General features: G+C 36.5%; 1 protein-coding gene across 6 annotated transcripts in view; it reads right to left on the reverse strand.

The window, feature by feature from the left end:
- Clcn3 (chloride voltage-gated channel 3) overlaps positions 1–23,110 on the reverse strand; it is a 73,746-nt gene that overhangs the window by 35,224 nt on the left and 15,412 nt on the right. The window contains exon 1 of one of the 6 annotated variants that reach the window (XM_029531700.1): positions 20,057–20,081. The exons of 3 other annotated variants lie outside the window; for them this stretch is intronic. Coding sequence is in view for 1 of the 3 variants with exons in the window: in XM_021218624.2 (XP_021074283.1) it covers positions 9,474–9,552 (79 nt within the window). In the remaining 2 variants the exon portion in view is untranslated. 2 more of the 6 variants (XM_021218624.2, XM_029531699.1) reach the window with 2 other exon arrangements.

Consider the following 23,110-nt stretch of genomic DNA (forward strand, 5'->3'; position numbering starts at 1 on the left):
TCAGCTCCTGCTTTCTGACCTGCTTGAGTTCCAGTCCTGACTTCCTTGGTGATGAACAGTAATGTGGAAGTGTAAGCTGAATAAATCCTTTCCTCCCCAACTTGCTTNNTGGTCATGATGTTTTGTCCAGGAATAGAAACCCTGACTAAGACATTTACGTTATTATGGAATGCCTATAAATGGTTTTATATTTTATATACTTTGTTCCACCAAATAACACACAAAAACTAAGTTGTAAGAAGAAGAGGAAGAAAGGACAGAAGCTCCAGTCTTCTCTAATCTATCATAGAGATGCATACACATGTAAGTGGAGTAACTTAAATGGCATACTTTTGTAATCGTAACGTCAAGTATCTACAATACATCTCTGTATACAGTTCATAGCATGTAGATATGTATAAGGATTCAGTTACATATGCAAAAAGAGGTAAACTGAAATCAATTACATATGTATTAAAGTTTTTAATAAGCAGCAAATTAATAAACATCACCCTTCAATGTCTTAAAGTAAACAAGTTTTAATTATTACCCAAACACAAATTGAAGTTCTCATACATGTAGGGTATTCTTTTGTACTAAAACATTATTTCAAAAGCTGGTTAGTTTATAAATTATAATATGTTTTTTCTAAAATAGATATGTACAAATAGGCTTTGGAAAATAAAGGTCTTCAAGAATAGAATAGAAGCAGTCAGACCACTGCTTCCTTTATTAGTATGCCTTTTTGCCTTCAGCACATTTCTTACAATTGGTTTAATAACCTAAACTGACAGGATGTCATTTCTAATGCAAATGATGCCCTCATTTGCTTATCTGTAGAGACATTAATGACAAGTAGGTGAATACCTTTTGGAACTAAGAATGAAGTTCCATGACCTTATTTCTTTATCCTGCCCAAAAACTCCCACTGACCATCAAATATATGCATTACTAGGTAAAAGAGTAGAACATAAAATTTCAGTATTATTGGAGCTGGAGAGATGGCTTAGCAGTGAAAGGCACTTGCTATTCTTGCAGAGAACCCAGGCTCATTTCCAAGCAGCAACACAAGAGCTCGCAGCCATCTATAACTCCAGGTTTATGATGGGTCTCTGCTGGCCTCCACAGGCATTGCACACATGTGGTGCACAACCATACATGCATGCAAACATACATATAAAATAAGGATAAGTAATTCAGAATTCTGAAACCCATAAAAAAGAGAAAATCATAAAAGCAAATACTTTTGATCACAAGAGATGATTTTCTAGATTTCAAAAGTCTGTGAGGTTTAAAAGGGCTTAGAATTTCTGGAAGAAGCCATATGAAACCCCATTTTGCCATATTCCTTGAGATATGCTGTACAAAGACTAGGAGAGAACCAAGTAAAGAAGAAAGTTATAGACTAAAGATAGGCTTCAACTGTTTCCATTTCCTGGATGTGAATTACACAGAGCAGACTTACTCATAAGCTGGCCATATTTGTTTAAATGTTGAGTTTTTCATTCATACTTTATGAAAGTTATGTCATTAAATGTACACATATCACTTTGATGAATATTATTTTCTATGATACACTATAACTTAAAATTTAGACCACTTGACCATTGCAAACATCTGAATTATATATTTTTCTTAGTCATCTTTTACAATTAATTTTAACTTTTCCTTGTCCCATTTTTCAAAGCCCACTACTAAATATTCACTAATATCACATATATCTCCAAACTTAAAAATATAAAATAATAAAAATGTATCCCCATCAAAGGGGTATTATTTATGCAAGAGGTCCATATTGATTTTGCCCACTTGATATCCCTTTACTTCTGGCAACATGTCACAAGCTTTTTATAAAAAACTGGGGCTGGAGAGATGGCTCTGTGCTTAAGAGCACTGACTGCTCTTCTGAAGGTTCTGAGTTCAAATCCTAGCAATCACATGGTGGCTCACAACCATCTGTAATGAGATCGGATTGCACTCTTCTGGTGCATCTGAAGACAGCTACAGTGTACTTACATTAAATAAATAAATACATAAATGTTTAGAAAACAAAACCATCTACCCTATGTAGTAGGAACCCTTGATGGGATCCATCAGATACATGCCTCAGCCGAGAAAAAGAAGAGTATGGGGCTGGAGCCAAGCACCAGGTACTGGATTTGAACTCTCTGAGTGAGAGAAAAGAGGGAGAAGGGGGGAGGTGGATGAGAAGGAAGAAGAGGGGTCTATAAAAAATAACTGCTGGCTATATAAAATTCAAACATAAAAATACAACAAATGAAACAATTTATTTTAACAGCCATCCAAAGGATGTAAACTGGCTTCTGCCACTTGGATCCCAAGAAAATCTGGACAAATATTTTCTTCAGAGGAGCCTAGAAAAGAACTTCCATGACCTTAATGCACTTTGGTGTTAGGTTTGAGAATCAAATTCCAGATCTGCTACCCATTAGCTTTGCGATCCAGCACATATTACTTACTAACCTTTTAGCCCATAGGTCCATTTTGTCAGCGACTCTTAGCTTAGAAGCAAGTGTACAGACTAGAAGCAAGTAAGTAATAAGAAAGCTCAATATTGACAGGTAAACGGAAATAAAATACCCACAAACTTTAACCTATTTAAATATTTTGTGTCTAAGACTTCATCAAATTATATTATGACATTCATCAATGATCAAATCATTTAGTATTAATCTTAACCCCAAACATGGATAATATGCAAAAGAGAGTGGGAGAAAAAGCTATCTTCATTTAGATAAGAGGTTCTTCAACTTTAGAAGTAGTGGAGGGGGTTCTCAAATTTTTTAACTAATCATAATTACAATAATATGTATACAAAGGTAAATCACTTAGAAATGATCATAATGTAATTAGTAACAGTTTCACAGTTCAAATATCAAAAATACGGAAAAATTTGACTTAGAAAAACTACTCAGTTAATGAACTATGTACACAGACTGGCTTGTAAGTGACTCCTCCCATTCACTATACAAAGAAGACTTTTTAGCTACATTTTGTTCTTTTATAGCCCCAGAACTTTATAAAGCTCAGACAACTATAGAAATAAAATGCATTTATTGGTAGAAAATTTAAGATTAGTTGTATAGTAAAAATATATTTCTAATAGAGAAAAATAACCTTTTTTTAAAAGATTTATTTTATGTAAATGAGTATCTGTATGTACACCTGAATGACAGAAGAGGGCATCAGATCCTAAGATCGATGGTTGAGAGCCATCACGTGATTTCTGGGAACTGAATTCAGGACCTCTGGAAGAGGAGACAGTGCTCTAAACCACTGAGCCATTTCTCCAGCCCCAAGAATAATGCTTTTAACAAATGATGCTGAGGAACAAGGATGAAACTAGATGCCCAACTCACACATACATAAACAAAAACTCAAATGTTTTGATCCAAAACTAGTATTAGCTAAAACTGCAAACCCTAAGACGAAAATGTAAGAGTTTTGTGACCTTGAATTAGTCAAATAGATGTATCAACAAAGGATACGTGATAAATGAGAAAAGTATATCAAGTGAGCCATATCAGAATTAAAGTAACTTTTCCATGTAAAGACTAAACCCTATTAACTAGCTCACATCCGAAAACAATAAAAACTACTAACACTTAAAGATTATCTATTGTGCAATAAACATGATTCTTAGTACAGCATTATAAGGCAAGACTTATCATCTATTTTATAAATTTGAAAAACAAAGAAAGAATACAATGAAATAATATCAAGACCATTATGTAAGTAAATAGTGGAATAAACACCCAAACCTATGCATTTATTCCAAAGTTACTGCCACTGTATTAATAGGGTCAAAAAACATAATTTCATGATTGGAAGATATATATTTAGGTTAAGTCTCAAGAGTAGATTCAGAATAATAAGTCAAAAACCTCAAAAACAAAAGAGGAGAAAATGGTGTATTACCACCCTCAGGCAGTGTTTTGCTCTCAGGATACACACTATAAAGCTGCTATGCTAACAGCGCAGCTCTCTTCCACCCTCAGAGTGTTCCAGACTCATTACACCATGGAGAGCCTACCTTTACTCACCAAACTAAACTATACCTCCAGGTGTACACTTAGAACTAGTTTTTAAGCCCTGTGACTGTAGCCTACAGCATTCCTCACTGACACAGCTTACAGATATGTACCTAAATAAAATCAAACTTTAGTAAATCAAACTGTTTAGTAAATAGTGATTTTTCACTTTTCATTTTCTTCATCTCTTAAAAATATTAGTTAATTTCTTTCTGACCAACATTTTAAACCTGAAGGTTGACACAAAGCTGGAGAAAAATAAATATCAAGATTATCTACTTTTCCATAAATTAAAAATCTTTATGTACCTCCTACTAAGCTTCAACGTATAGCTGATGATCTGTACTAAATGAAAACAGGATTCAGTAATAAATCCCATAGTTACACAAACAGCAACCTAACGTTCTTCTCACAGACAAACACTCAAACACCTATTTTCTTTTCTTTTTTTTAAAGATTTATTTATTTATTATATGTAAGTACACTGTAGCTATCTTCAGACATTCCAGAAGAGGACGTCAGATCTTGTTATGGATGGTTATGAGCCACCATGTGGTTGCTGGGATTTGAACTCTGGACCTTCGGAAGAGCGATTGGGTGCTCTTACCCACTGAGCCATCTCACCAGCCCCAAACACCTATTTTCATATAGAACAGGCATAACACTGCTTAATGAGATTGTCATTTATTACCTCCAGGCCAAGTTCCAAAGACACCAGGGTGAACTTGCCATTTCCAGTGACACGGCTATCACTGCAGATAAGCTTAAGTACACACTGAACACTATAGGAGGAGCTAGAAACCCATGTGTAACAGTCTCCTGACTCATGTTATGCCTGTCTTGAGAGCGACAGATGCAGCCACGTATGCTTTCCCTTCTAGGAGCTTAGCAGTAAGGATGATCATACTGGTAAAGGGAGAAGGGTAGATGCTGTAGGTTGGTAACACAAGTCCCAGAGTCCGGGTGAATTAAAAAGGCAAGAGTTGCCGAGGTGGCTCATCTGGTAGCTATTTACCTAGTATGTACCAAATCTAATCCCAGCACTTGGGAGGTAGAAGCAGGAAGATCAGAAAAACAAGATCATCTTCAACTACATTTCAAGGTTGCAGCCCGGACCACCTAAAACTGCTTGAAAACACAAAAAGGGGCAGGAGTGGAGGTTGTCAAATATAAAGTTCTGCAGTTAGTAAGTGATCAGTTGATAATGGCTAGATCAATGACAGTATAAATGAAATATAATAGTATACACTCTGAAAAATCGTTCAGTCATCCAGTCACATTTAACTACTTAAACCACAAAGACCAAGAAGCTAATACAGAATCCCAAAGAAGGCATGCAATTGACCAGTACCACTGCTGAGCCCACTGCCTACTTCAATGTACTGTTTAGCTTTCTGTTCTGTTGTCACCTCAATATAATTAGATATAATTATAATAGCCTTAGACACGGTAGATACAAGTTCCTATGCATCCTGAATGCAGGTTCAAACTTCACTTCTGATCTCTGCATATACAATGATGCAGATACAGCATCAAAACAATTTGCAAAAAAAGAAGTTAAAGTACATTTTGTTTTGGTCTGAGTTATAAAGGAATAAACGCACACTCATGCACATGGACACATACACATAGGACAAAAACTCTCTACATATTAAACACAGTAATTAAAAACCAAAAACAAAATTGTAAAGTACAATTTAGGTCACTAGTGTCCTATGTAGGCACAAAACTTGATGCAAGAAAAAAAAAATCAACATTACAAATTTAGTAAATGTGGTAAGAGGTGTGCTAATATCCTGAGATTTGAATATACAAAGAATTTCTGATGTAGGATAAGCCATAAGATGATTTAAACTAAATCATAGTAAAGTGTCTGTTTAGAAAACAGAGCTAGAGCTAATATAATGCTTAGAATTTTTATTAAAAATGTTAATATAATGGGAAGTATAAATTTGACAACAGATCTGTTTTATAACAGTGCATGAAGACAAATAATACTGTAAAACAAGCATTAGTAATATCAAATAATTTTTTATTTTTTTAATCAGAAGCCTATAGGATATCCTTTTAACAACAAGAATATATTTAACATCTGGATTTGTACAAGTGGGGAGCTACTACGATTTCAGGAGGAAAGAAAAATGCATCCACATGATAGGGTAGGAAAAAGATTTAAATAATCGACTTCACTGTTGCCTTTACTACTCACAATAAAACTTGCTGATAGACATGATGCAACAAAGCTAATCATTCTCTGGCCAGCTCTGTACTCCCTGACACTGCATTTATTCTATTTTCTCCACCACAGATGCCTGGCAAAGTCCCCTGTTCACTGAAAAATGGCCTACTTAGTACCACCTGCCAAAAGAAGAGCTGTCTCTCTCTTCCTCTCCTAAGGGGCCCTGGAAGCCTCAGTCTACCAGCAGCTTCAGGAGACTAGCATCCTCCATGGTTTGTTTCCACATCAGAAGCCTGAAGCCCAGCAGACTGAAGCACAGGTCGTTTGAGGCTTGTACACAGTGAGAAAATGATCAAATGATGACAAGGGTCAATTTATGCCAATCAATTCTATTCAATTTTAGCTATTAGTATTACTCCTGTAGCTGCCATTACTCTATTACTCTCCATAGTACCTAGTTATGATTTCTATAAACACAAGAGTTTCATAAGTACTTCAAATAAAACAACAGGTAGTCATATAATGTTTAAAGACTTTTTACCTGGAATAAATGAAATATTAAACCTGTTCCTTCTAGGTCCATCAAAAAAAAGGCAAGTCTAGGGTCTGTACCAAGCCTGATGACCAGAGTTTAACTCCCAGGACCCACATGACTGAAGGACAGGAACTAATTTCTATAAGTGCCACAATATGCTTGTCATGTGACACCCAAGTAACACACAAATGAATAAATATAAGAAAAACATTTCTTTAAAACCAAAACCATGCAAAGGGATTAGCAGATGAAAAGAACTCAACCCCCAAACTACTGCACCTTCACAAAGAAAGCCAACAGGAGAATGAAACCAGCAGTGCGGTATCACGGTTTGTTTGTTTTTGGTTTTTTTTTTTTCTTTTCTTCCTGATTAAAAAAAAAAGGAAGAGACAGACTATGAGAACTTGGTCGTTTCTAAATACCAAGTTTACTCCCAAAGAAGGCTATTTCTAAAATATGATTTTAACTTCTAATAAGTAATATATTAATGACTTCAATTTTGAGTCTACTTGCTCTTTCAGCTGCTATATTATGCACTAAAGTAAAAAGCTTAATTTTTTAGCATCCCACCTTGAAAAGTGGCGATTAAGCCTGATTACCCACAGAGCTAACCCTACCCCAGCTTTACTCTCCTTTACAACTTTACACTTTGAATTTCACCTCTTTCCCTTACCAGCCTGAAGATCTATTTCTAATGACTGCATGTTGTCTTCACAGGGAAGCTGATGCACTTTTCTTGATTTAAGCTATTTTTCCTATATCCATATCACCAGTTCCTTTGTGCTGACCTATGGCTTCAAAGGGTCATAAATTATGGAGAACAAATGCTTTCTCACACATAGAGACTAGGACACTACCCTATGTTCTTAATGATACGGGACAGTCAAGTAAGGCAAATAACTGAACAAACACGCAGTGCTTCCAAAAACCACCACTTGTATTAACAGAGAAGGTCTCATCAGAATCAGGACCATGTCTGAGCTTCTGACAGTCGGCTAGGCCTCCAAGATGATTCCAGGGAATTATTTAAAAAAACGTAACAGAAATTTTTTTTTTCAATTTCTCTCTTGGTAATCTGTACGTGTAGTTTCACATAAGTTATGACATTTCTTATTTCTTGTACGTTTTACACAGGCAGTCTATAAATTTGTACTGCCAAAGACTATCACACAGTGCTGCCCAACCCTTCTAGTTAATCAGTACCAACAATCGGATGTTGTTTTCACTCACAGAAAGTATGGTCTGCCTGGCTTTGCCATTTCCCATATTAGCAAATAATGTAACATTTGAATAATCACTGTTCAATACAAATATTACCAGGAAATGGATGACAGAAACACAGGGAAACTCACCAGGAAAAGGAAAAAACAATCCAGGGAGTAAAAATTTAGGAGAAATTATTCCTTATACTTTTAGACACACACACACACACACACACACACACACACACACACACGTATATTAGAACATCATTAGGAGAAATTATTTTTTGTACTTTTTATACTTTTATAATGTTAGAAGAAATATTCTAAAAGTACAAAGAATAATTTCTTTTATTTATTTTTTTTTACTAAATCCTAATTTATACATATACACATATGCAATTCATAAAGGAAAGCACAATACATGGGACATGATCTTAAATAGTTTTTCTCAAAATATAAAGAGAAACCTTTTACTAAGCAGAATTCTACAGAGTAATGGTGCAACTGTTTAGAATCCAATTATTGCTTTGCAGTTTGCAACATAACCAGTCAGTATCTGTTGAATGCATTATAATTCCTAAATTCCATACAATTTAAATTATCAGGATACAAAATGTATTTTAAATTTTCCTCATTTAGTTGTGATTAAACCATGAAGTTTATAACATCAGCAAATAATATGACTCATATATGAAGTCATCTAGCTATAGAATGTTTCTTTAAGTTAGTTTATTTCTAGAACAACAAATGCCAACCATTTTTTTTAAAATAATCAATTTAAGAAAATTACCAAAAGAGCAGTTTAATTAACAAACAGCTAATTAGTTTTAAGAAGACCAAGACAGAGCCTGCCAAAAGATTTACACCATTACACTGGCTGCTCATCTGTTCTCTAGGGACTTACATTCTGCAAAATGTATAAAAACGAAACCTACATTATTTTATCCTATCAAGTTGTACAAGATGCCTATGGGATACAATATAGTATGTAAATTAGCTAAGACATTACATTAAAAAAATGTTAAGCCAAAAGAATTGTTCTTTACTTTGTAAATGTTATAAAATGCAGCTAAGAGCTTTCACTATTACTCTATGATACAAAGTCTACATGGTAATTGGCAGCAGTCAAAACAGAATGGTATATGGGCACTTGATTTCACTGTGTAAACTAAAGAAAATTTAAGTTTCCACAGCAATTAAAACATCACTTTGCAGGTGCCAACCGACCACAGGACTTTAGCTAGCTGGAAAAGCAGCTTATTTTTCGGAGTTAAACAGAAAGCTTTTCCCACAGAAGATGGAGTCGGAGCCCAATGTGATCTGAAGCACTGCTAATCGCCACAGAGCAAACAATCAGGGAGGGCCCCAGCCTGCTGGGAAGGTTGCATTCTCCCATACCAACAAGGCAGGGCGAGTAAGCAGCACACTGCAGCACTGAGGACAACGGCCCGCCTGTTCCCAGAACCGCCCAGCCTCATGCACAACATACCAACAGAGGATTCCGAGCAAGGGGATGGCGTTACCTCTTTTATGTAATTCTCTCAAGGGAATACTGTCTCCTCCCCCGTCATAAGGCAAATAGGGATCAGAAGACGCATCCATGACCAGAATTTTTTAAAAGAAAAAAAAAAAAAAAGATCGAGTAGCTTGCTAGATTAAAAAGACTGGCATTTTTCCTTCCCCTGCTATAGCAAGCAAGGAAGATGCCATATTTGATGAGGTTAGAACTGCATAGTTCGACAGGTTGAAGCAACTGGGTTCTTCCACAGTGGATGATGTCATCAAAGGGAAATTATTGCAGCCTGGTTGCTAGTGGCTACAATCTAGCCCGGCTTAGAGGCAGCACAGCCTTCTTAATCAGGTCCTGCTGTGTACGCCACCGATGACTAAGCGCCAAGTATAACAGACGAAACTGGTTTGAGAAATTTAAAGTGCTCACAACGTAGTTTCAATAGTAAGGCAGTAGAAACATTTATTTTTAATTTAAGAAAATATAAGACAGAAAAAGGTAGTTCTAGATTCAGAGAATGATGCTTTTCATGTCTAATGCAGAAAAGTCAACACTAAAAAGTATGTTTTATAAATGTACTAATTTATGCAGTAAATTTGTATGAGTCATAACAGTGAAAACCTAAAACATACCAACACGTTTCTCCATAGTATTAGTTTTAAGACTGTTCTTACTGTCTTTTAATCCTCAACCTTTTATGGAGAATTTAAAACCTGAGTCACTGAGTTGAATGGCATTTTATCTCATTTACCAAGCCCCTCCTCCAGCAGCATTTTTCTTTCCTTCAAACAACAGCTAGGAGACATTCTAATTTAGGAGAAAGGTGGAAACTTATCAGTACACTACTTGTTTTGAATTATGCAAAAGATTTATTATATAGACTTTCTATTTTGCTGTTTTCAATCTTGCAGAGACTGTGTGCTTAAGAAAGACTGAGTAGAAAAGTATATCAAAGTTAGCTACTCCCATCTTTGCTAAAATATTTTAAGTTTAAAAATGTAACTTTTTGTTTTTAAAATGGTTATTCCTAACATAACTAGTGTTCATATGTGATAGGAATTCAATTTTTACAGACTCTTCTGAGTCCTCTGACTGGAACAGTCTTCTAAAATGACTTTTATGCAGTACACTAAACAGGTGACGTCCACCACAGAAAATACTATAGAACTTGGGCAAAGATCTATAAACCGTGTTTTCTTCAGTCTTGAATGAGACAACCTCTAAGGTCCACTCCCACTCTGTGTGCATCTGAAAACTGAAGGTGAAGAAAGAAAAGACAGGTAATAAATGGAGAAAGTCTACTCAATTAGCCTCGTCTATTTTCAATTATCTGGAGTCTTTTTTCTCCCAAGATCATAAGTTAAATAGGTTTCTAGATTTCAAAAATCTTCAAACTCAAACAGAGCTTGTTACAAAAGTCCATGTAGAATCTCAAAGTGAGGACTAGGAAAAGAATACAAACCAGAATTAAAATTAAAAAAGTTTTTCAAGTTCTGTTGGAAAACTGTATTTCAAGCAAGAAAAGCTTCGACAAAGTCAATTTTACCAAATTAGCTTCATGTTAATTTGGTCACTTGCTGTTCTCTGGTATATTTTATGACCATTTAGACATTTCTAACAAATATACACTGTAAAACACTGATAAGTCATTTCATTTGAATGAGACTATGTTCTTACATACTGTAACATGAGAAGCCTCCCTACAAAGGGCCAGTATCTGGGCACACTCTCTGACCTTGCTCATAAGGAATGAAAAGCACAGGAGCAGGGAGCATATCATACCTATGAAATGCTAACAATGCCAAGGAAATTTTGTAGCAATAGTGATTTATCCTTCAAGATAAAAAATATGTGCATATAATATATATTATTGTGCTGGTATTCGGAGAGGTAATTTTAGTATGAAATATCAAGTTGAACAGCTGGTATGAGCAATGAGGCAGAAGAGTAAAGGGAGTTTTCCCTCAGTACTTGTTACACAGTTACACACCAGATCAGGTGAGGGAAAGATGTGGACATTGAACCCAAGGCTCCCTGCATGCCAAGCATGCTCTACCACTGGGTAGCATCCAGAGCTCTTCATTATAATTTTTAAAACAAATATATTATTTTTATTATAATAATAATGTGAAGTGTTCTTTTTTTTATTTCAAAAGCAAATTGTTCATGCATAATAGGATCCACAGGCAGAACTTTCTGTTCAGATTTATATTTGGACGCACCGGGAACTAAGCTTTCATTTACAGTTAGTCCTCTTCCCTAAGAGAAAGTCAATGAGGGAAGGACACACACAGCAAAGCTTCCAGAGAGCTACATTAAAGCTACACTAAAGGCTGCCAACTTACACCACTCTAAACAGACAAACACTGAGAGGTCTAAGACGTAAAGCACACAGTAAACTGAGTTACAAAACAGTTCTGCAACAGTCATACCTGGGAAAGTCTTAGAAGCTTGCCTGGGCAGACACTTTAGAAAAGGACAAGGTACACTGGAGGGAGAGCAGAAGGACTGTGACCAGGTAATTACCATGCCTTACAATTAGGGGTGTGGTGGAAGGGAAGGGGGAGAAAAGATAAAGCCTAGAACCTGTGTAAGCAAGGCATGCATGAAAGTCTCAAGGGAGAACCTCTGAAGAACCAAAACCACTGAAGGGGTAGACAGCACACACAGGCCTTGGAAGCCTCTCCCTAGCCAATCACAATCCTCGATTCCAACCTCATATGGAAGTCAGGATATGCAGACTCTTTTTATATCGTGATATCATGATGGGCCAGCTTGCTGGTCCTATACAACACTAATGATCCAAGAAAGCTACCATGTTTTAAAGGCATATTTAAAGAGACAATCAAAAGTTTGTCATTAGGCTTGACCAACAAGTTACAAAAATGATAGAAAGAGAAAAAATGTTAACCAACTCAGGAATTAAATCAGAAAACCCAAACTGAGCAACAAATGCCATAAAACCCAAGAAATCTGCTGTGAGATTGTGTCTTCTAAAGACAGAAACTACACACATGAAACCTCAACAATGTGGCTGCCTAAACAAGGTGTGACTAATGGTAGCACCAGTTGCCATGCCAATGTAGATGGGGAAAACTCACCTCTAGATAAAAGAGCTATGGCATAACCACAGTACCCTTTTCTTTTATTGGTTACTTTATTTACATTTCAAGTGTTATCCCCTTTTCCCAGTTTCCCCTCCACAAGCCCCCATCCTATTCCCTCTCCCCCTGCCTGCCTCTATGAGAGTGCTCCCCCACCTACCTACTCCCACTTCACTACCCTGCCATTCCCCTACGATGGGGGGGGGGGGGGAATTGAGCCTCCACAAGACCAAGGGCCTCCTCTCCCATTGATGCCAGACAAGGCCATCCTATGCTACATATGCAGCTGGAGCCATGGGCCCTTCCGTGTCTACTAAGTGCTCCCAAGGATTAAGCCACCAACCATAGTACCCTTTTCTATACTTTAGAAGTTTCTATAAGAAAAAAATTCTATTTTTAATTTTATAAATTAAAGCCACTTGTGTGAAACAAGCATTGATAAGAAGTGTCCTTCACTTCTTAAACTAAACCAATTGCTACTAAAAGCATCAGGTTATCAACAGCCTGTAATCCATACACACTGGGCACTAAGCTTTCATTAACAGTTAGTCCTCTTCCCTAAGAGAAAGTCAACAAGGGAAGGACACACACAGCAAAGCTTCCAGAGAGCCACATTAAAGCTACACCAATGGCTGCCAAGTTACACCACTCTAAACGGACAAACACTGAGAGGTAAACTGAATTACAAAACAGTTCTACAACAGTTCTACCTCAGAAAGTCTTACAGCTTAATATGGCTTCCTGGTTAGCCAAATAACATATCACAGGATTAAAATACCAAACGACAATACCTCAATTTAAGTTCTGTCTTCTCAGGTTTATAACCACGACAGTCCTCAACTAAGGATACTTAGTTAAATGTAAATGGATTAAATTCTTCAACTGAAAGATAAGCACTAGCCAGGGAAATTACAATGTAGGTCTGCAACTAGTATTCCAGATGACGTAAGAAGATCCTGAGTTAAAGACCACACTGAAACACAGCCTACCACGCACTTAACAGAAACAAGAATATAAGAAAGAATGGAGGAGCTAGAGAAATTACCCAAGGAACTGAATGGGTGTGTAACCCTATAGGTGGAACAACAACAATATGAACTAATCAGTAACCCCAGAGCTCATGTCTCTAGCTGCATATATAGCAGAAGATGGCCTAGTCAGCCATCATTGGGAAGAGAGGCCCCTTGGTCTTGCAAACTTTATATGCCCCAGTACATACAGGAGAACACAGGGGCCAAGAAGTGGGAGTGGGTGGGTAGGGGAGCAGGGTGGGGGGAGGGTATAGGGGACATTCGGGATAGCATTTGAAATGTAAATAAAGAAAATATCTAATAAAATAATTTTTAAAAAAGAATATTAGAAAGAAAACAGATGATGTCAACAGACTAAGACACATACAAAGATTCTCTCTCTTGCTCTCATGTCAAGTATTGAATACTTAAAAAAAAAACCCTCATTTTTCCTAAGTGACAATGCAAGTTGAACACACTGAAATTACATGCCTATACTGATTATAATGCAATACTAATATAAGATTAATTAGAAATACAACCAGAAGTTCTCCTGTATGTTAAAAAATTATGAATTATACTTCTAAATAACCCACAGCTTAAGGTAAATACCACCGCAGAAGTTAAAAATGACGATGATGATAGTTAATGATGACATTAAAAATATAATAGTATCTATAGCCTTAAATGTAGTCAATTGAAAGAGAAAGTTAAAAAGGTAACCATTAATTACCATTTTAAAAATAATTACAGAAAAAAATAATTACAGAAAATAGAAGATAAAACCAAGTCAACAAAGCAGAAATACATATGAGAAAAACAAAAAGACGCAGACTTGTCAGAAAGAATAATTATTAAATCTATGATGACACAAATTAGTATGGGAAGGAGGGAAAAAACAGTAAGAAGGTTGAGGAGAAAGAAAAGACAGGAAAAGAACAAAACTAAGAGAAGATGATGACACAAATATCCATTATGAGGGGGAAAATAAGCCAATAGGACAGAAAAGAGTCTGGAAAGACTTCCTTCTACGTATGGGCCCTTCATCTACAAGGAAGCATGACATAAGAGTGGGTGTTGTAAAATTGGTTTTAGAACATACTAAGGCAACTGTCTATTTCCATGTTAAAATAAATAAATGCACACATACATATATCCTAAATATACATGTACACTATCATTTAGGTCAAAAAGGTAAACAAAGTTCTTTTTAAAATAATACAGGAGGAATATCTTTATGACTTGTAAGTACAAACATTTTTCTCAAAATACAAGAGTATGAACTATATAGGGAAAAAAAAAATCACATAGGACAAAATTACAATTAAGAACATCTGTTCCTGGGCTAGAGAGATGGCTCAGCGGTGAAGAACACTAACTGCTTTTCTGAAGGTCCTGATTTCAAATCCCAGCAATCACATGGTGGCTCACAACCATCCATAATGAGATCTGATACCCACTTCTGGAGTCTCTGAAGACAGCTACAGTACACTTACATATAAATAAATAAATCTTTTTTAAAAAAATAAAAAGAAAAGAACATCAGTTCTGAAAATGCCCACTTGAACAAGGAAATGCAACCCATGGAGTAGAAAATATTTATAACACATTTTACCCATTAAAGAGTTTATAGATAAAAACCTCTAAGACAGGACAGTAGAATAAAAAAAAGGGGGGGGGGCAAATAACCTGTTATGTACTTCAAAGGAATCCCAAATAACTACCATATATAAAAAAGATCTTTAAGCTCTTTGATCACCAAGAAAATTCAAATTACAATTACAATTTATAATAAACTACATGTCTTGCATGTCAAGTGGTTTGGTGAAAGTTCATCAATGGAAACTCTGATACATCCCTGAAGCAATCAGCCTTGAACCACACCTATGGCAAAAAGTTACTTATAATCCAGGAAGTAGGACAAATGAAGGCATGCCTCTGAAAGTAACACTGATTTTAACACCAAAACCATAAAGATCTATCAAAAATAAAATAGAGAATTATAGTAAATTTAGAAAAAGGATGATTTCATTACGTGGAGTAAAATCACCAGTAGCTACTACCATCTCACATGGATGGTTTGGGAAACCATAGCATAGGAAAGAGAGAAAGGCATATGGAACAAATTACTCCATTTTTATCTTTCAAAAACAGGCAATATTAAGTCCTGCTCTTAAGGATGTATATATTCCAGTGATCAAATCACAAAGTGAAGCCAGAAAAGTGACTAGTGAAAGACGCTACGCCTGGGACAGGGACAGGTAAGCAGACAGCTCGCCTGAGGATCTCTGGAATAGGCTAGGCTTTGTTTCTTTAGGGGTGGGCTACAAGATGTTTGCTGTGTAATGACAAAGAAAGCTGTATAATCATGTTTTATGCATCCCCTAAGTGTCTTATGACACAATTCAAGTGTCAAAGTTAGGAATGTATCATAAATACCTAATTCTATTAACATCTAAAGCGCATTTCAATACAATACTAAATTCCTTTAGTGTAACAGTATATACCATTTCAAGTAAGTGGTTGTACTCACTGGGGAAAAGTTAAGTTTGTTTTGCTCACTCCATCACACTCAACTGAGAGAGTAGAGAGAAACACACACACACACACACACACACACACACACACACATCACAGGACTCAGTGACTTAGGTTTCTCTGGACTGTTTTTGCAAGGGCTAAGGCAACATTTGCAGATGGGATTTTAGGTACAACAGCCAGGTCCTGGAGTATAATAAAAGCAAGTTCACTTCTTTCCAGTGATACCAATTCAGGGTTTTTAGGGTTTCATTGATACTTCGACCTCATTTTTGTCCAGGTAGGCACCATCAACAAATCAATATCATGATCTAGTACAATATCATTTCCTAGTACATTTAAGACATTACAAATCACAACACTGCATAAATTTAAGGTGTATAATTTTTCCTATATGCATCGCCTTATTTACATTAAGGCACGATTTTGGACAGTCCTGTTTCTAATAAGAAGGGTGCTCTGAATGAATAGCCTGGGGAATTCAGGTGCAGAAAATGTTTACAAGGGAACTGGCAACAGAGTGAAGGCTATCAAATGCATGAAGAACATGACCTTGCTCAGAATAAGTACCAGATGAACTCTGGAATCATTTATTCTAAAAATAATTCTGAGTAGACCATTTAAAAGCCCCTGGACTTTTCTCCAGCAGGCAGTCATTAAATATAGTCACTAGAGTCATTTTAGGGCAAAGCCTCAGGCCTAGGAATCCTAGAGAAATAGTCTGGGACATTGTGCCATCTAATTTTACGTCTATTTGACACCTGAAAAAAAAAAAAAAATGTAGGCTGTAGGCAAGCCTGTAGGGTATTTTCTTGATTAGTGTAGAAGGGCTCAACCCATTGTGGATGGTAGCATCCCTGGTTCTCTAAGAAATCAAGGTGAGCAAACAAGCCAGAAGGCAGCACTCCTCCATGGCCTCTGCAGCAGCCCCTGCCTCCAGGCTCCTGCCCTGCCTGAGTTCCTGTCCTCCCTGCTTTTGATGATCAACTGTTATATAAAACTGTGAGTGAAATAAACACTTTCATCCCAAGTGGCTTTTGATCATCATGTTTCATCATGACAATAGTGACCCTAAAAGACACCACCTACTACAAAGGGCTGATTAAAGACAGTCTGTGGTGGAAAGCAGAGAAAGGGGACTTAGCCATGATAAATGCTGTAGGGACCACACACTTCTGGCAGCCACGAGCATCTACACTCGCACTCACATAGCAACAAAGGCATTTAATGAAACGTAAAGATAAAATTATTAAAAATGTCTAAACCAGCCTTTACCAAAGATTTCCAACGCAAGACTTGTGAGTTTCTGTTGCCCGATTTGACTTTAGATGTCCCAAACATCTCCCTGAGTAGAACAGTCCCACCAATGACTGGTAAACGACAAGTAAAACAATACAGCTAAAATCTTAACCTTCAAAACTGCCAAGTAAAATGATTCTAACTCAGAATCTGTATCTTAGATTCCTGAGCAACACCTCCACATCTCCTCCCTCCCCCTCCAACCCCACCCCCCACCCCCACCTACAATAAAAACCTTAACCCTATCACAGGGTAATCAGATCGGCAGCTTTCTTTACTATACACACTTACATGCATCTGGTTCATTTGGGGAAGTGGAGTTTCCGCTGGATCTAACATCAACCTAGTATTTTTTCTAGTCTTTTATGTTTTCACTCACAGTTTTATATAACTTTATTTCAGAATAGAGAAATCCTGAGTACTTCTTGCTTTCTAAACTGTTAATATTTTACATTTCCATGGTATATTTGTCAAAATTAAAAACTAACATTGGTCCAACTCCAGACTTCAGATTTTCTGTTTGTGTCCTCTTTATATTATAGATACCAGTTGAGAATACCATACTTTATTTGGTTATTGTCTTTTGCATTTAGTCTTTTAGATTTAACTTGTTTCCATGACCTTTACTGGTCAGGTATCCCTTAGAATATCTCCTATTCTTTATCTGTTATTTTTCTTGAAAATAGATTTATTTGGGTTACAGATCTTCAGAAAGAACACAAGGACAACATCTTCAAGGGTATATATCAATCTCAAATTATTTGTGACATTAATGTTCATCATTTGAGTAACAACATTTGCCAAGTTTCCCCACTAAAGCATTTCTATTTCTACCTACCCCTGACTCTATTCTTCAAACATTAATCATTAAGTCCCACCTTCAAGGAAGAAAGATGTTGGGATTAAGCTTCTTCTCCATGAAGTTGCAAAAGCTACATCAATTATTTGGAATTCTTCCACAAGCGAGACATGCCTTTCTCTCCACTTCCATTTATTTATATCAGTTTGTATCATTTATAGCACAGATGTGGGCCCATTTCCCACATGGAACAATAATCCACATGCTTTCCTTTGTGGCTCCTTTGATCTTAGCTTTGCCCAGTAGGGACTCTTTCAGGTTCCTCTGACATGTTCCCAGTGGTTTTTAAAAGCATTTTTTTGTTTCTGACACAATAAGACACTCTACTTCATTTTAAATTTTCCCACAGTAATCCAAATCATTATTGAATCTCAAAAGGAATAAAAAAATACTTTTATGAGCCCAGGATGTAATTAATCTATTTGATGGCTCAGAAGTTTAAACTTTGGATACCCATGCCAAAATTGCCACAAAAAAACTTTTCAGATACAATAAAGCATTTCCATACCATATTCTTCTGCCATATTCTCACCAGCTCCCCACAAAACCTAATCTGAGCCAGGAGCAGTGATACATATCCTTAACTCCAATACTCTAGGAGCCTCATTTCTCTAATAAAGAAATTTGGAAGCGATAATGACAGACAGTGTGAGAAACCCCATAACCCAGCCCTGCTCTGCTCCCACAGAAGGCTCAGGTCTGTCACTTTTTCTCCTGAATGCCACTACCATTTTGGTATAAGTAACATACTACCTCCTACGCTTCTGAAGATTCTGTCCATTTTTTTAAGTATCTAAGTAAGCCAAATCTTTTTTTATAAATTCATATTGATTAAAATTTTAAAGGTTCTTAAAACAATAAAATATAAGCAGCTAATATACTAAATAGAGAGCTATCTAACAAAGCTGCATTAATGAACTCCTTTTACATGTACACCAATATCAGATAGTGTAAGGAAAAGATCAAATCATCAACATATATGGTTGTCCACAAAGTTTGGAAATATGAGGATCAGGAGCTTAAGGCCAGCCTCAGCTACATAGAGATAAGAGACAAGAGACCCTGTCACAAAAACAAAGCAAAAAAAAAAAAAAACAGTTAGTTAGAATGTATCAGCCCTAAAAGAACTATGTGCAGAAAACATCAACAGCTTACAAACAGGAGGGCCAACTCGGGCCCTGTTGCAGAGAAAGAAGCTGCACAGAGGGAGGGGCGACGGACAGCACAAATAAGGTGAGGAAAGCAGCCGCTGCGCAGCAATGTGGACAGCTGCAGACGAAGGGACAAAGGGCCGCAGCACCCACCAGTAAGATGAGGCTCTAGAAGATCCCAGGAGCTAACTTAAGAAGCAAACACACAAGTCCAAGGTCAGTTCTATAATTCCTTAGCTAAATTGTTACTATTTTAAAAATTACCGAAAAGCATAAAGAAAAAAGTAGTCAAATTCCAAGACCAAAATAAAAGCCATTTTCATGTAATTCTCTCCAACCTTGTGCATATAAGCAAGAGAGTTGGGATATTTTTACACATAAAAGCCTTGCCTGTAGTTTTTAACAGTTAAGAAGTCACTTTATTTAGCAACCCAGTGTGTTCTAGGCTTATCTTGAAACAAATTCCGTTGTCAGGTGGGCGTCCTTAGACCCAGACCCAGGAGGTCCAGTAAGATCTCTTACAAAACATCTGTGAAGTTAAAACCAGTAATACTGACACACATCAAAATTCTATTGCTACTATAAGAATCAATCGAGATACATTTACTAGCTTCAACATAAACTTATTCACTTACAGTTCTAGAGAGCAAAAGTCCAAGATCAAGGTGTCAGCTGGAACACATTCTTTCTGTAACTTTAAGAACAAAATTGGTGTCCTTGCTTTTTCCAGCTTCTAAAGGCCTCCTTTGTCCCTGAGTCGTCCTCTTCTTTATCACTCCAGCCTCTCAGCTTCCTCTCTACCAACAACACTGAGCCAGCCACCTGCCTTCCTCTTTTAAAGACCTCATTGATTACATTGGCACCGCCCAGCTATTCCAGGCTAACCTCCACATCTGAAGATCTCCAGTCCAATCACAAAGTCCCTTTCATCACCTGCTGTAAGTTTTACAGGTACCAGGAACTAGGTATGGGTTGTGTGGGAGGGGCCATTAGTCAGTCAAATAGAACACTTTTTCTTTGTATTAACCTTTGCATAGTTAATACAAGAGTACTAAGAAGCTGCCATCTAGCGCAAACCAAAGCTGTCACACCAACACGTTCTAGACACTCTTGTGTTTCTCACAACTGTGTCCTTGTAAAAACACAAAGCCTTTGACATACCAATATATAATACTCACTTTATTGAATCACAACTCTTGGTTACAGGCTCTATTTAATATTTTGTGTATAGAAACAGAAAACTAGAACCTTTTGTTCACCCTTCCTGCTCTTGCAGTAACTGAGCTAATGTTTGAGTTGGAAAGTGAACTTACTTTCACAAATCCCACTTTCTGAAAGAACACCAACTATACTTGTTTAGAACTCAGATTCTCAAAGGCATAATCAAGTAAACCTGCCTCTTCAAGCAAAACAAATGGTAGTATGTGTTGGCAATAACAGATTCACTGTTAGGTAAAAATAAATAAATAAATAAATAAATAAATAAATAAATAAAGACTGAACCCATGATCCAGAGAATTTCAAGACTTCCTCTGCACACTTGTGTCTTCTTCACTGTGCACATGAAGATGTACGGAAATCAACTGTTAGGGCTAAATTGTGTGCTCCCCAAATCTGTATCTTAAAGTCTTTACCTCTTATCTTAGAAAGTGACGGTTTTGGTCATAAGATCCAAATTACCCTTTAAAAGAGTAATTAGGGCTAAACAAAGTCATTACTTTAAGTTCTAATGAAGTGTGCCTGGTCTCTTATGACATAAATACACTGAGAGAAAAAATAACTCAAAGACACAGTAAGAGAAATAGTCATCTACAAACCAAGACTCACAAGAACTCAATCTGGAGCCCCAGAAAGATGAGAAGATAAATTTGTAGTTTAAGGGACTGAGTCTATAGTATTTTGTCATAGCTATAATAGTAAAACAATTTATCAATGAATACATTATCCAGATTTCTCATGTGTGATTCTGTGACACCCACGTGAATAAAAGATCCATTAAAAGTACAAGACAGACAAATGGATTAAATCTTACAGAGCATAGTCATTATGGTTCTAACACTGTAAAAAAGAAATTAATACTTGCTAAGTTCTAGTATAATATCAAAGAATATCCACACTGGCTTACTAGAAGCTATTAAATTATATTCTTTTCTAACTATGTACTTTCTGAGATGGATTTTCTAACATGTCATAATAAAATAAACACATTTTAGGTCTGGAGAGGTGGCTCAGTGGTTAAGAGCACTAACTGCTCTTCCAGAGGTCCTGAGTTCAATTCCCAGCAACCACATGGTGACTCACAACCATCTGTAATGGGATCTGATGCCCTCTTAAAGACTGTGACAGTGTACTCATATAAATGAAATAAATCTTTAAAATAAATAAACACATTTTAGAATCTGCCCTCTACTAAGGAAAACAAAGAGATATTTCATAAATGTAAATCAATGCCACTCTTCTCATTAAGTTTATTTTAAAATAAAATACATTTTTATTTTTAAAAATAAAAATACATTTTTCATTAATGTCAAAATACATTTTATAGTTATAATTTTAAATGAATTAAAGTTTTAAACTCATCTTTAAATCATAATGCTAAATATTAGTAACTTAAAATGTTTTAAAAGATGTTACTAATTAGGTGTGGTGAGACATGCTTATCATAGCTCATCATGAAGCAGTGTTCAAAGGCTGGGCATTCTGTCTCACAAACACAGGGTTGCAAGGCTGCATCACACTGGTAGAGCTTGCCTAGCATGTACCAGGTCACGACTCCTAATCATGTCCTTAATAGTATACTGTTTTAGGAATTAATCCGTGACTAATTCTTGCTAAGAAAGGGGTCTGGGCAAGATCATAAGGTCCTAACTATAAGACATACTAAGAAGACATATACCTCAATGATAAGTATTTTGTGAATCACTGGATGAATTATTTATTTCACTTTTTAAGACTTTCATGGTCACTATTTTGTTTAAAACCATGCCTGGTGGTGGTGGCACACACCTTTAATGCCAGCACAAGTAAATCTCTGAGTTTGAGGCTAGCCGGGTCAACAGAGTGAATTGCAGTATAGTCAGGGTTACACAGAGAAACCCTGTTCCAAACAACATCTAATCATAGTATAAATTACTATAGCTTTGTTATGCATAAAGCATACACATATACATTTGGCCTTTTCTAAGCACTGCATTTATTGTGTGTGACACAAAACTATTCCGTTTTTAAAAGATTTCCTTTTATCATATGTTTATAAGTGTTTATAAGAGGAGCAAGTGCTCTTACCCAGTGAGCAACCTCCAGCCCCACAAAATCCTTCTTAATAAAGATTTCAGACTTTGTGTAAAAACAATTTTCATTAACAGAATGATCCTTGGAGGGAGATAGAGCCACCAGAGATGTAAGAACTAAGTAAGATAAGTGGCCTTTGACCACTTCCCCAACTTGGCCTGGGGTAGAAAGAGGAGAATGAGGTATGCCTAGTCATTGCTAGCAAAGGCATTTTCAAATAACTGGAGCGTCAGTATGTGTTTGTTTATCCAAGGATCTGAGGTAGCTCCTGGATGGGTGGGCGCGTGTAACCACAGGGAACATAAGCCTGGGTAGCAAAGGTCACACACAGCACAGCCTTACTGTTTTTTAATGAAAGCTACCTGCATACAAATAATCCTAAGCCTAAAATTACAGAC

This window comes from Mus pahari, chromosome 19 (assembly GCF_900095145.1).
Source record: "Mus pahari chromosome 19, PAHARI_EIJ_v1.1, whole genome shotgun sequence".
Taxonomy (NCBI): domain Eukaryota; kingdom Metazoa; phylum Chordata; class Mammalia; order Rodentia; family Muridae; genus Mus; species Mus pahari.